This window comes from Habropoda laboriosa, unplaced genomic scaffold (genome assembly GCF_001263275.1).
Source record: "Habropoda laboriosa isolate 0110345459 unplaced genomic scaffold, ASM126327v1 scaffold210, whole genome shotgun sequence".
In the NCBI taxonomy this organism is placed as follows: domain Eukaryota; kingdom Metazoa; phylum Arthropoda; class Insecta; order Hymenoptera; family Apidae; genus Habropoda; species Habropoda laboriosa.
In genome coordinates this window covers 448325-463446 of record NW_017100373.1, presented here as the reverse complement: position 1 = coordinate 463446, position 15122 = coordinate 448325, and the positions used below count along the sequence as shown (strand labels likewise).

Below are 15122 nucleotides of genomic sequence, written 5' to 3'. Positions count from 1 at the left end.
CTAATAACGCGAAGGTCGCGGGTTCGATCCCCCCATGGGCCAAATACTTTTTTTATACCAATTTTAAATGATATTCTTATTACATCATATTTTCTACATTTTTTTCGACACCTGCAATGTAACTTGATTCATAATACGTTGAATCTTCTCTTTTATTTGAACAAAAATTTCTGATAAGTTTCAGTTTGATAACATAATCAGTTCTTGGAATTTTCATGTATCGTTATCTTGAAAATAATGGAAAACAAATTTCAAATTTTTGTACGATTATTTAATTATAAAATTACTTCAAAATGGACATGGTAATTGAAGCAGATGTTGCTAAGGTAACTTGCTAAGGTAACAACCAACCAACTACCGATCAGGTAGAAACGTCAGGCAAATGTGCTTCTTTCGATAGCACAGTATTTCGCGTGTATGGGCGTTCGGGACAAAACTCATAACTTTTAAACTAATCAATTTTCGACCTAGGTCCTGTAATACTTTTTTAAGAGAATTCACGTATGCAATGATTGGCATATAAAAAAATATAGGGTTCCATTTAAAAAAATAACAATGACACTGAAATTTCGTAAAAAAATGACCTTGAGAACAAACCCTTTCCACGATTACATGTGTACCTTGAAATAGTGTAACTTTGCCCTGAGAAGTTTTTTCATACAACTACTAAGAAGGCAGATATTTAGGTGATCCCATTTAACTGAGCCACCTTGTATACTATACTATACTATACTATACCATATTATACTATATGCATTACACTGCGGTGGCCGATCGACATGAAATTTCGGATGGAGGAGGAGGAGGAGGAGTGGACACCAAATATAAAATATTAGCTTCAGCCAATCATTAGTTTCTAAGATATTAATAAAAAGCTTTCAGTACTATACATTGCAACTGTATATACAGTAACATTTTTCGCTGTAGTAGTCGTTGCCGTCAAGTGTCGAGTATAGGTCCGGTATGTATAGGGTGACGAATTTCGTCCAAATAAGGCTCATTGAACGAAGCAGCCATTGAAAGCATGAATTTTAATCTAACATAACCTAATCATGTATGTAATCATCTTGTCGATCAGTCGAACTGAAGCACAGCGTCTAATACCGCCGAATATCTAGGCGGTTGGCGATAACTGTTCTGATATTGAAGTTTCGCTGAAATCTTACATGGGACACCCCATAGAAACTGAGGCCGCTACCACTATTGTGTCATCGACTACTCGTCACTTGACGGTAACGACCATTGCAGAGAAGACGGTTGTATTAGTAACATTTGGATAGGCAGCACTCAATGCTTAGTAACATTTGTATACGCAGTTTCAATGTGTAGTACTGAAAGTTTTTTGCTAATATCTCGGAAACTAATGATTGGCTAAAGCGAATATTTTATATTTCAGGCCCACCCTCCTCCCCCTGCCCGCCAAATTTCGTGCCGATCGACGCCCGGGGTTTTTCGGAACTACACCCCTATAAGATGATAAGCAATAACACTAATAAAAAGTACACTATACACTGGTATTAACACTAGAAAATGAACTTGGAAAAAAATTAACTGGCTATATTCGGCTGTGTCACTTTTGATTGCTCTTCTAAAACTGAAGACTGCACCTACGATGGAGGATTGGCCGTATATTGTTTAAAGAAGGACAAGAGACGAATGTTAAGACTAACATACATACATAAGTGTCTTATCGTTTCACGGGACGCACAAGTGAGGTCTAAAGGCTACGGTTAAAGGCCTGAACGGTGAACATGAATAACGATTTTAACTATTATTTCCGTTTTAGGCTCATTCAACCAGTTGAAATTAATGTTAATATAAAGTTTAATGTTCCCTAAATTAATACAAAAAACATTAATAAATATTCGACACAAAAATTAGTACAAATTATTATTAGTACTGTAAAAATATTGCTGAGCAGTTTTGAAGGTATGACAGTACTAAACACAATTTATAAAAATCAAATTAAAAGCATAAACATTCCGCCAATGAAACGTGTTTAAAGAAATACAAAGAAATTTGGAATAAATTTCTAGTTTGATTTTTGACATCATTATGGTAAATTAAGCAAATGTCTTGGGTAATATTAAAACTACAATTTGTACTTTTATGTTTATTTTCGAATTATTACCGGCAAAAATTCCTTTTACGTGAAATTGGAATACCGTTAAGATACGTGATTCGATCTTATAGATTTAAGCCAGATATTGATTTTAAGCTCTGTATAATATGAAAAGTTAGTATTTGAAATGATAAATAGTTAGTGCATATTACCATGTTGGGTAGGCAGTTTGTCGAAGATTTCTAGTGAGGAAACTCGTGGGCAATTCGAATAATACATATGAAGGATGTACTATGGACGGTATTCAACTCCCGGGCAGCCACCTGTCGCGCGCATGCGTATTCACGTTAAAACACCTCGCCGTTCGTTCCTTAGTGTCAGTGTAAACCAAAATGGCGAGTGTAACGATGGTTCGTGACAGCTCTTGCTGCGTTTCGCTCGTGTTTTCGGGTTTTTAAACGGGACGTGCGTGGATATGTGATTCACGTGACTGATCTAATTACGAAGGGTGAGTGGAGAATGATGATTTATTCGTGGGAAACAGCAGTACGCGATTTTTTCGAATTTCTACGACCGGATCGGCACCCTCCTATTTTCGATGGACAGTGGCGGGGTGACATTGACGTTACTCGTTCAATTATGTGTTTCTTCGGTTACTAGTACACACGACTTATTTTTCTCTCAAACATCGAATGCCTGCTCTACGTATTAACACGAACAACGGAGGAATATCTCTCTTCTGGGTGTGTATTCGCTGACTATTCAAAAAGGAATGAACGTTAGAACGAGAGATCGTTTGATAGTGTTGATTATTATTGTTTCGCGGAAGTGTCACGAGGTGTGTATTGTTTCGAAAGTCTGCCAGTTCTGTGTCGTGCACGTTCGAACGTGCATCGCTTACATGCCCAGTTCCCAATCCTGTAGGGACAGTAGTGTGCGTGCGATATTTTTTAATTTTCGAGTTGTAACGCTTGTTCTCGTCGGCCACGGTGAGTCGATAGTCCATTGTGATAACAAAATGTCGTGTAATATTTTCAGGTTCTAAATTTCTGGCTCGTTGGTCCATTAAAGAGTTTTTTTTGTGCTTATGGACATTGCTTAATGTTGGTTAATGTAAAATGTCAGGGACGACTGCCATTCATGGGGTTTCATAAATATCCCACGTCTCTTTGTGCGTTAACCAATGAAGGGATATTTTGTACGATAATCTTTTTTTCTGTTGGAAAAGTGCTGATAAAGTTTTCTGTAAAATGATGTTACGATCGAAAGTGAATAAGTTTTTTTTTCTCTCGTTCTCTCTCTCTCTTTGTTTTCCTCCAACGTAGAGCAGACTAAATGTATCAAACGAAAGAATATTCGTTAGTACGTAAGCGGTATATTGAATCGTTTAAACTATTTTCGACGAAAAATTTGTATATTTGCTACTTAAGTGAAATTTAAAAATATTGTGAGAAGTTGGTCCTGTGGCGCAACGGATAACGCGTCTGACTACGGATCAGAAGATTCCAGGTTCGAATCCTGGCAGGATCGAAATATCTTTTTTTCTTTTCTTTTGCCATTTTATTTACAGTATACTTTCTATTCTTTATTCCAAGCAACAAAAATACTGGTGCACAAAAGAAATACTTATAGCAAATGTTATTCTCTTTCAAATGTATATTTTTATTTTATCGTAAGTTTTATCACAGTATATCCGTTCGTTTAAAAGTTCTTTTCGAGAATATCGATGTATTTGAGTAAATATCGAAACGAAGTGGAAACAGGAACAAAGTTTTTCGCGAGCACGAGCAACGACGAGTCCCACAAGAATCTCCAGGAATAGTACGCATTCCAGACAGGCCACAACGATGCCGATGCACTTTATTCCTCTCTTTGCATTCTTTGCCTCGAAAGTTCACCCGGAAGATAAACAGAGTGACGGGCTTGGATCCACAGAAATTTACCCATTTGTGCTATTTCAAGTTATAATGAATTCATTTAAATTTAAGAATTCGGATTAAAAAATTGAAATTTAGAAATTTAAAAAAATATTCGTTGATTGCCCCAACTGGGTATTATCGCAATCTATTGCACAATGCTGGGTAAAAGCACTAAATTTTGTTCCACAATGTTGCAAACTTTCTTTTTGTTTCCGAATGTTCCTTGAAATACTACGTACGCTACATGAAAATGTTCCACAATTGCCAGTTTTCACAGAAAGCATAACCAAAGGAAACTTGATTATTTCACCAACACCGATTCTACGATAATGCATTCATTATCTTACAGGGCAATGACCTAATCGAGTCGATTAGTTGCCGTTCGATCGAATTAGACGGAAATTAGCCGTTAAATCGTTTATCGTCTCGCGATAGAACGCGCTCAGAACCAGACAAATTGCACAGATCCCTGTTCTCTTTGGAATTATCGCATGGCGTGTACCACACAGCTGTCGAGCGCCGCGTATCTCGCGGTCTCCCTCAAACTTCCGGTTTGGGGACGTGGATTTCCACGACAGGATGTTCGTCTATTCCCTCGGCTGTTCGTCGCGATGCAAACAAGCGAAATGAATCGCTATTTTTCTTTATTTACAGTATCTATACCTTTATTACTCTATCTCTTTATAACCTCCCCCTTTGCGGCAGATACGTTCACTTTTCTTAGCCCATGGTTACGTAGCTCGCGGTAATTCGACACTTGTGTATACACATTACAGAGGCGCAGTTGTCTTCTAGCGAATTCGTTTTCATAACCTGTTAGATCTGAGAAAGAAAGTTTATCTCTTCCTCCACCTCCTTCTCCTCTCTCTGTAAGTGTACCAACCGCGTCTCTCTTTCGCAATATTTTCCCGATGTGTAACTCTTCACTGCTGTGGAGATTGACGTCATCCATTCAGCCGTCGCTGAACATTAAAAGGACCAACCAGGTCAAAGTGAATCAATGTTTTGTGAAAAGTTGGTGTTCTTTTTAATAATGACCGTCCTCAGCTTTAATTTCGTCACTTTAAAGCGATTCAAATATTTACTCTTGGTAAACAGAAGTAAATTTAACTGCTACAAGTAAATCAGGGTCAACGGTGTAAATTTACTTTGAATCATACATACATATATGTATAATTAGATAATAATTATCTAATCATTTGCCTTTTCTTTAGTATTTTCAGTATGCTGTTTCAGTGATTTCTGCATAGTGTAGTACTTAGATTGTTTTCTCCAGCCACGATCGTATAGGATGGTACGATCTAATCCAGGACGGGAGTGCAAGTGAAAGGGAACTCTTCTTTCGGTTATCTCTGTGGGTTGGACAATAAACAATAGCCGCGGGAGCGCATCGCGGAGCGGCGTACCTTCTTTTTCGCTTTCCTTTCGTTATCATCACGAAATATCTGCCAGTTAAGAGGTGGCGCTTACTTAATCACCATAATTTGCCTACGAGCTATCGTTCCGCCACGTGTTCCTCTCCTCTGTATACCTTCTCTTTTTCGTAATCTGAAAATATCTCGACTGCTCGGCAACGGAGCAAATCCTCGTTTTTTCCAGTCTTCTGCCTGGTGAATCCTAGCTCTCTTTGATACCGCCTCTTTTCCCTTCTATTTTATCACCGAAAAGCCTTTTCACTATTTCGACCAAGTTATTTTCGATCAATCTTCTTTATCAATCTTCCGCGCTTTGCTCTTCTTGATTTCCAAGTTTGATTTGATTTTTCGCCGAGTTCTGTGCTCGGGTACTCTAATGACCAGCTTCTCCTCCCTCTCTCTCTCTCTCTCTCTCTGTCCCCGATTTTCCCTGGATATACGTGCGCGCGGTAATGTCGGTGACTGATTAAAAGACACTCGACACAGTGCATGGAGAGACTCGTTCTCGTAATGGCATTAAGCAGCCTGTTTACGGAGTGTGTTACACAGCATAACGCGTTCATTCGCGGAAACAAGGCCAGCGCAGCGGGAAAATTACCGGGAAGATGGGTCTCCGAATGAAAACAGGAAACTGACAATTAACCAGTCCTTGAGTGTCTGACCTTCGTTCAACTGCATCGATTTTAGCTGAATTTTTTTCACCGCCAAAATATTATTCGTTCACTTGATCCTCTCAGCTGAAAATAGCATCTGTTTCGAAAGAGAAGGAAACGATACGATAATTATACCATTAGGTTGTAAGATATGAAGTGTCCGATTTTAAACCGCAGCTTAAATCATCGTAACCTGTTTTATACTAAATTTGATTAATCAAAATAGGAACCGTTACAATCTACACATTTTTGCAAACGAGTGACAAGTTTTTTAATTCCATTTTCATAAAATGTCGGCGTTCTAGTATCGATAAATTCTTTGATGGTATTTTCTATATTTGCTTGATTCGTAAATGTTTTCTCGCTGCAGAAATGATCTAGATGATTAAAAAAATGATAATCCGTGGGCTCTGGTGTCTTACTTCAAGTTGAGCACAATACTTCTCTGCCGTGATAGTTTCACCTGGTTTTAGGAAGTTCGGTTAGGAAATTTGAACCACTTTTCCGCTCGTACAGAAAAGGATGCGAAAATCGTGCTAATTCATGATTCACGGAAACCTAAAAAACGTGCATTCAAATACGAAAGTGTTAAAAGATAAAAATATTTATTGGAAAGAAGAACAAAATGGAACATTTCATATGTTACAACCTGGTAATTATACTATGAGAAATAGCATGTTGGAGCACGCGATCATGCTCGCAAAAATAGATGGAAAATCATCGCGAACGTTATATCGGTGATAGACTCTTGCCTTTGGTAGAGAGGCTTCTGCACTCAACTCAGTCTATTCTCGAAAGAAAAATTGATTTCTCAAATTGTTCGGTTTGGTGACTGTTCCATGGGTTGTTAACGGGGCGAGGTACGTTTAATCGTGCGGCTAAGTTGTAAAAATGATGGTTTATCGAGCATGGTGAGCGCGTTTTAATAAACAGACTGAGGAAAGCGAGTCCCCGCGGCTTTCTCACCGGTTTTGCACGAACGCAAGCGTGACTACCAGTTGCATTAGAAGCTTTCGCTTTCAGAAACGTGTACATTACGACTTATTATCGAGACACGACCGCGTGTGTATTTTCTCCCCCGGATCATATCCTCCTGACGTCGCCGTCATGCGCTACCAACGCTCATTCAGGGATCTCCTCGAACTGCTTGATATAGAAAGCCACGTATTAAACAGCTGTATTAATAGACGTTGCAGCCGATAGTTAACGCGTGACAGTATTTTAAGTCGCGTCTGTATTTCCAAGAAGATTTCGCTAGTTTTCTCATCAGAGATGTATCTGTGGTTGTAAACTGATGTTCCGCTTGGAGAACGTTCGCGATCTCTGGTTGTTGCACGGTAATTTTAGATTTGAATTGATGCTTGGAAGCTTGTAGAAGTTGAAATTGATCGATTCTCTGGTTGGATGAGAATCGTTTCTGTTCCTTTAGCATTTGGTGAATTGGTGCGAAAGCCTGAAGAACGGATGTACTACGAGGGAAACAATTAACGCAGTGGTGTCTCGTTAGTAACGGCCAGACGATTCGTTATTGTGGCAACCAATTATTACCAGGCTGTCGCGTTGGTCGCTTCAAGTCACAGAGAGTAAAGTTAAATTCGTTTTTAATTGCGTCGTTATCACAGGGATGAACTACCCGTTAGCCTGTTTCGAGCCTTAATGTCGAGCCTAAAAGTTTAGCCGGTGTAATCAATCACGCAACCGTGAAGAGTACATCGTGAGGGAAAAACGAGCGGTGATTTCCGTATGGCTTAGGTTGTTCCCGGTGCTTCTCGATACGGAACGCGATTATCCCATGTGGTCGTCGACTAGAATCCAGACTTTCGACATCCCTTATAGAATGAATTATTCCGTAGCTGGCTGATGATGAGGATGCGTAACATTTAAGCTGTCTGTAGACCGGTTTGCGGTGATCGAGTTTACGTTATCACGCGTCCCTGCAGGATGCTCAAATCTCGTTATAGACTCCGGGAAATTGGATTAATTCGGGTAGGCGTTCGCCGGTTCTAATTCGGAATTACAGCTTATCGAGTTATGTATGTGCGTGCACCTGCACAAAGAACGCCGGCGAAGACTTTGAAACATCGTGATCAATCGATTCGCTGGAATCATTGAGAAAAATTCATGAAAGGGTTTGTTTGAAGAGGAGAAAGGTTGAAAGAATTGCAATTATGAACGAATCTCAAGGGGCAAGTGAAGGATCAATCTCTGATTCATATTTAATCCCACAGATTTGTGTTATTTTACTGTTTCGAAATTTACTCGAATTGCGAAGGAAACCTGGGAGAAAAAGACGTAATATTGAAAAATGGGAGTGAAAGCATGAAGCACGTGTTGCGCGCCAGTTCAGTCCAGGAAAGAAAACAGCCGGTTAGTGAACCAAAACGAATTTTAGCGGTGTTGCGCGAGGTGAGACGAAAGAAGTGGCGCGAAAGTGAAAAGAAGTGTCCATAGCCGATTCGTGAAACCACTGGACCTCGAAATTCGAATTCCTCCTAACGGGGGAACCTTACGATAGAATTCACTGGAGGATTCTCGAAATTTCAAGTACATAGTTGTAACGTGAACGCGATTTACCTAGTTTTCTACCTTCCATGGCCGAGATTCTCACAATTCTGCTCGGTTAGACAAGCCTCGAGATGCTTATCGTTTCGCCGGTTACTCGTTACCGGAAGATGTTCCACCGAGAATTTCTTTCACGGTGAAATAATTCGATGGACCGTTCGAGTGAACGTCGTTTCGTGTTATTAAATAGAAACGTTCCCCTGCTACTCCAGGACAATCTGTAATCTTCCTTTGGTGTGCTCCAACAGGAGCCGTATTGGCCATACGTGTAAGTTCTCCGAGGCATGTGATAACATACATTTTAGCGTAACGTTTATTTTCTAAATGAAGTTACGCAAGTATCCAAGCTTATCTTGATTGCGTAAGAGATGCATAAGGTGTTTAACGTTTCTCCACTTTTTTAAACGAAATATGCAAGTACATCTTTCGTAGCCGATAGGATAAGCAATTGAACGAGGGTTTCCGCCATTTGAGCGACCTTAGCCATACTTAATTTGATATCGATCTTTGGTGGGACGGTCTAAGATCTGGAACCCGTTCTACTTGATCGACGAGCCAGCGCTCGAGCTACGATATTATGCAATCTTGGTAATTCAAACAATCCACGGTTGTCGCTTTTCTTCAGTCCAGTCGGGTCAGAAACGGTCGTGTTTGTTGCGTGGACACGATAAGAGGAAAAGGCGACGTTGTCGAACCGGATAGGGACTCGCGATGGTGGGTAATTGCCGTTGGTCAATCACTGGATATACATAGAGTCATTCACCAAGCTGAAGATTACGAAAATATCCGGTGACAAATGAAGAGTCACGCTGCTTCGAAACTTTTTGTTGTTGACTGACCCACATGACTGCGAAGGTGTTGACAATCACTTGTTGCGAGCGGAAAACGCGGAAGAGAGGATCAGACATCCGTGTCCGCGATATAGTTTGCAGAAGAAACTGTGTATCCAGTTCGATTATTCCTTCATTTTGTTCCGCATTACACAACACGTCTGTTTCATTTTAGAGGAACGGTGGAAAGTTGTCGACGAGGCTTTTGAAAAAATGATTGGACGCCAGGTTGAAAGAGAACAAGAGGAAAGAAGAAGGTTAACGAAGGCCGGCAGCTCGATTGGGTAAACGTGATTAACGAGCAATTAGAAACCACGTTGTCAATTGCTAAAATTAACCTTTGCTCGGAGCGGACCGGATTGCCCGTTAACAAACGGCAGAGAGAGAGAGAGAGAGACGGTCTCGCCGGACTAATCAGTTCATGGCCATTAGCCTCGGAAGCTGAAGTAATGCAGAGCCCCTGGCTGTTCGATAATGCATGCTCATGCTGTTAAACCGCCACTCTGCCTCGTGAAAAGTTCCTCGTTCGCATAATTTTCCCTCATGCTTTGCCACGTGTCATTTCATCAAACGTTCGGGCACATTTTACAAAATATTATCAGAAATTGAGGAGCAGTGGTTGAAATCTTTCTACGCGTCAGCTAGTTTTGGAGAAGTAGCCTTCCAAGTCAGACGAGAGGGAATTTACGTAAAATCGAGCCGAAGGTTGACCTTCCTGGTGAATAAATATGGAAAGTGAATCAAGTACGGCTGGAGGAAACGAGTGGCCGAGATGCTCTTACGCAACGCCTTTTATTGCGAACACCGAGGTTGTGCGCCGCTAAGGAAACCCATTTCCCTCGAGCTTCACCACAACGTGGCTAGTTGTTATAAATATCCGTCGATCTTTTCTTTAAATAAGTACGTGAAAGAGAAGAAGTAGGTGATAGATGAGCTTGAAAGGAACGATTTCACGTGAAATAAGTATCTACAAATTTCTTTTATTCCTTTAACAGACAGGAGAATGTAGAAATGAGAATTCCATATTAAATAAGTCTCCCGCTAAACGCTTGAAGAAATAGAGGACTAACAACTGGAGGACTGTGTTGGAGAAACATATCAATCAGCTGATTCGTTTCGTTTGGTTCGCGCGACAAGTAGGCCAGCCGGCTTCTTCTCCGTAATTGACGCTCGAAATCAGATTAAACCTCGCTCGAATTAACAACCGCCCACCAACAGATGTATGTATATTCGGTGAATGAGAGCGCGTAGAATGCCATTAGCCATTAGTCATTTTTGGTCTGAAAACGATGTGGCGCGAGCCTGGCTCTCACAGGTCGCCTCTCTCAGGATGCAGTTTTTCTGTTCGTTATCTTCGTGTTCTTGATATCGATAACGTAGCCGTTACCAACTATCTGCATGATTCATCGATCCATAACTACGCGTGTAACCTCGGAACGCTAGTCAGTTACTCGCGACACCTCGGTTCACAAACTTCTGTCTCGTTTCACTCATTCGATCACCAACATTTCACCCTTTGACCATCCATCAAACATGATCTCTAAATGGTTTATCAGACTGAAAGCATTGGAAGAAGAAGTCCCAAAGGAATATCATTAGACCACTTTTCGATATTGTACGGTCTGACTGGCGAGCACGTGACAGGCCATTCAGTCATCTCTCGTCCATCCGCAGCTTCTCAGCTCTCTTTTCAGACTGTTCCGTGGTCTGACGTCACCAGCAGAACGATCGGAACGTTTAACAAGCGGAAAGGGAGCGGTAACGCGGAGCTGAGCTTGTTCCGGAATCTCGATTAAGTCTGGTCTGGTAGAGGCAGGAAAATTGCGACGTCGTTCGTCGCGGCGCATCCAGCTACGACTGGTCACACTCCGGAGAGCATGAACGGTCTGCGAGTAACTGTACCGGACTTTTTTTTTCTACACCTCTGTCTCTCTCGTTTTCTCCAGAGGGGCCAGGACCTAGTTGAACCGTGCGAAAACTTTTCCGCCTTGTGACCCGTGCGTTGCGTTGCGTCTGAGAACTTTCTGGACGAAGATTTCTAGAAGAGAAGTCATCTTAACACGGGTGATTCATTCTTCCAGGTATTTCGTCGGTTTTGTTCTGCAGTTTTATTCTGGCCATTTAATAACCGCCCGTCACAGGAGATCAAACTTTTTACTTGGTGGGAGGCGAAGTATCTGTTGAGAAATGTATTTAGAAATGAGGACTTGTGAATATTTCTGCGGCACAGAACTTTGTAACTGTAATAATACAACAGCTGTTGTTTAAAATTGACTGGCTGGTCAAAGAGTTCAAAATTCCACAGTTATCCAGCCGCTCTTAAAACTCCCTCTTCCATGTCCCCGCACGGTGAGTCACTGCCAGGCTGATTGAGCAACCGATTACTCACCTTAAATATCCGATTTTCTGGACGGTAAAGTAGCCGTGCGGCCGTTCAGCCGTGCGTGAATTCATTTTCGGTTAGTCGATGGAAAAACGCGATGAAACGCGATAAAACGCGATAAAACGCGGAGAGGGACGGTTTATCGGGTCGAGAATGCTCATTGTTATCCGTGGAGTTTCCGCGTTGTCGATTAAAAAGCGGTCGGTGCTTAGCTCGAGCTCACTAAATCAATCTTTCGCGTGGCGGCACTCTGTCCACGTCGACGCCCGATATTCTCGCGTATCCACGTGACTAATGGTCCATTGTCCATTGACAGACATGAGGAGTTTATGAATCAAAGTTCGTTGACTATCGTTCGTTTTTAATGGCTGATATTTTCGTATATAGGGCGAAAACATCACACGACAAGCTTATCTTTTAGTCGAACGCTTGAATCTTACAAGATATACTGGCAGACCTTTAAAGAAGCTTCTAACTAGTGAAAAGTCATAGCTACACTACTTCAAACGGTCTATCGCTTGAAAAATTCCATCGTTTTCAGAGGACTGCAGCAGAGACAAAACGTTGTCTCGTTGTTCCAACTCTTTTCATCCGGTACGATGTTTGGCCGGACCAATTTTTCCCTTCGATACTCAAAGCATTGAACGAAGCACTCACTTCTGAGGAAGAGAAAAAGAGGCTTGTCAAAGTGGTTCCAGCACAATGTATGATTGAAGGAAAAATCAAAGGAATTTTATAGGATGAATCGTTCGTTTCTTTACATAATTACTCAAGTTTCCTGTCTTTTCTACCATCGTTAATTGCATAACCGACTGATTCTCCCGCTTGGTGTTCTCTGTTGCAGGTACACGCAGATGACGCGATGACGCTGCATTGGTGGATGCACTGGTTCTGGGTTACCGCTCAATTTCTCGGTGCGTTCTAAATAAGTCGAAGCTAGAATCAAGGACATGCCGTGTACTTTTTCACGCCTTTCACGCACGCTCTCTGGCTGAGGGCAGAGCGTTGTTCACGGTCCAGATAGAACTGCCGCGAAACTTGCATCCGTGAAATTACAAAAGAACCTCGGAGATCAAGGTCTGCCCGTTGATTCTTCGAGTCACTAGTCTGGCTTTCACCTTTCGACAATGTTTTAGAACACCGATTTTTACTTTTACCCGTGTAAACCCGAAATATAGTGAAAAAGTCGCGTTAAAATTTAATGAGAACGTTGTGAAATAAGATTGTACGTTCATTTTCAGTGATCTTAGGAAACCCAGTGCCGTCGAGTACGGCAGAGCCTCGTGGCCAGGTGCAGGATCGCCTGAGCTCAGAACCAACTCCCGAAATCACCTCTATCGAGACAGAAGACCCAGAACAACGTCCAAGCTTCCGTGTGGCAAAAGCTATTGGTCTTCATCCTCCCACAAACACTGCTGTGATCTTGGATCGTCCATCGAGCACTATTTCAACGCCCATGGAGGTCCATGCTAGCGTTGTCGAGACCAGTACAAGTCCGTTAATAGAAGAATACTATGGAAACACGAGCAATGCCGTGAATCTTGAATCTATCAAGAGTTTCACACCTCAGAGGATCACAGTAAGCGCAGATAGGATCCGAAATCCAGTAACGAAGAAAGACAGCAAAATCACGTGGATCCTAACGACGAATAAAACTGGAGGCAGGTCCAAGTACGAGCAGGAAGAGAAAGTCGATGAAAATGGGAACAGGAACGCCAGCATGGACGTAGATGTGGAGGATCTCACGGTGCTACCTCTTCAAGAAGAGGTGTCTAGAATCAGGCTGGTTCTGAATAAAACGAAATCGTCCTCGTCCTCTTCCTCTTTGTCATCGTCGTCGATCGGTGGTTCTGGTATCAGAATGTTTAATCGGTCAGATGACGTTGAAATAGACGAGGAGTTCATCGAGCCACAGTTGTTCGCTACTGCTGCATCGATTCTCGAAGGTAATGTTCAACGCAACTTTATTCTGTTAATATTAAGAGGATGTTTTGACTGGTTGAATGAACGATTAAATCGATTTTCAAGTGGGAGTGAGCGAATCTACACGGCTAAGCAGAGCGCGTAGCGCGTTTCCCAAAGATTTCCAAAGGGATCAGGTACAAGAAGAGCATCTTTCCGATTACAATGAGAGCAACAGCGAGAACTCGAAGCAGGAGAGCGCGCCCAGATCGGCGGTAGACATTGCCGCTATTACCGGAAGCTGCCTAGCGACTGTGGTTCTACTCAGCACAATGGGTAGCCTTGGATTCATTATGTACAGGTAATTAACGCGCTACGAACTGGCGTTTGCTTGTCTACCACTCCAACGAACTTTACCATTTGGAGAACATGTTAAATACGAAGGAAAATTTCCATTACAGGCGTAGGTACCTGAATCCGCCGCAAACGTTAAATAGCGATAAATGCAGCAATCCTGATAGTTCAGGTTACATCGATGATTCCACTATTCGCGTAAGTAAAGACTTACACAACAACAAAAATTGATAAAAGATCAAGTTTTTTGATAATACATTACCGATCAGAGATATCAATGGTTTTCCGTTTATTTGCAGGATAATTCCGAGGAAATGTACAGCTTGGATAATGATTCGTTCCTAAATTCGTTAGAGGCGATGACAATACAAAATTACTGGACAGACAGTGTGAAACATACAAAGCTATGACAAAAGAAGATCATTCAACCCGGAAGGCGAATCGAAACGTTCAGTATTTCCGATGGTGAAGCACACGAACAAGTATCGTTGTTGGAACAGTAGTACTTACATATTCGATGCGTGCCACCCGTTTTCTCGAACGAACGGAAGAACGAGAATTGTACCGTAGTAGTCCTTTAAACGCGCAAGAACGTAATTTCTTTTTTGTTTTTTATCAAATTGAACTTGATCACTAGCGATTCTCGTTGCAAACGAACAGTCGTACAAAATGTTTTAAAACGTTTTCGCAGACTTTGCAGTTTCTTCAAAGAAAATTGACGATACATCAAAATTGCAGGGCGCGCGCGCGCGCGCGTATTTCTATATTCGCGTTATACGTCGCTATTGTACGCACGACGTATAGCGGGGAATATTATGCATATGCCTGAATTTTGATTTCGTCACTCGCATCGTTTTCTCTATTTTTCTACCGCGATGATAATTGGCAAAAGTCGAGTTTAAAGAAGGAAGCGACACCGTTCGCTCTTCTATTGGACTACAGTAATCGGATAGTGCAATAATGTGTACTTTATCGATACGATAATTAACGATACGATTTTTAGAACAGTAAGTACAAATAAAACCATTAATTTTTAGCTAAA

At 41.5% G+C, this 15122-nt stretch overlaps 1 protein-coding gene and 1 non-coding gene across 9 annotated transcripts; both read left to right on the top strand.

Annotated features, from left to right (window-relative positions):
* The first annotated feature begins 2469 nt into the window (after positions 1–2469).
* Positions 2470–14993, top strand: LOC108574896. Of its 8 annotated transcripts, XM_017937555.1 has the most exons (8): positions 10917–11438; positions 11523–11790; positions 12366–12571; positions 12669–12738; positions 13066–13770; positions 13853–14087; positions 14188–14278; positions 14380–14993. In XM_017937555.1, the coding sequence occupies exons 4-8, from the start codon at positions 12687–12689 to the stop codon at positions 14488–14490; spliced, it is 1194 nt and encodes a 397-aa protein (XP_017793044.1). In that variant the 5' UTR covers positions 10917–11438; positions 11523–11790; positions 12366–12571; positions 12669–12686; the 3' UTR covers positions 14491–14993. The 8 variants fall into 8 exon arrangements, with proteins under 8 accessions (XP_017793045.1, XP_017793048.1, XP_017793040.1 ...); XM_017937556.1 differs by lacking the exons at positions 10917–11438; positions 11523–11790 and adding an exon at positions 2470–2570; XM_017937553.1 differs by lacking the exons at positions 10917–11438; positions 11523–11790 and adding an exon at positions 2775–2805.
* Trnar-acg lies at positions 3520–3592 on the top strand. Its single transcript has one exon. It is a non-coding gene; the product is annotated as a tRNA-Arg (tRNA).
* Positions 14994–15122: the final 129 nt, after the last annotated feature.

Coding starts and splice junctions, on each gene's coding strand:
- LOC108574896 (XM_017937551.1), top strand. CDS start 2,755: ATGCCTGCTCTACGTATTAACACGAACAACGGAGGAATATCTCTCTTC. Junction 12,739..13,065: donor GGTTACCGCTCAATTTCTCG/GTGCGTTCTAAA, acceptor GTTCATTTTCAG/TGATCTTAGGAAACCCAGTG. Junction 13,771..13,852: donor TGCTGCATCGATTCTCGAAG/GTAATGTTCAAC, acceptor TCGATTTTCAAG/TGGGAGTGAGCGAATCTACA.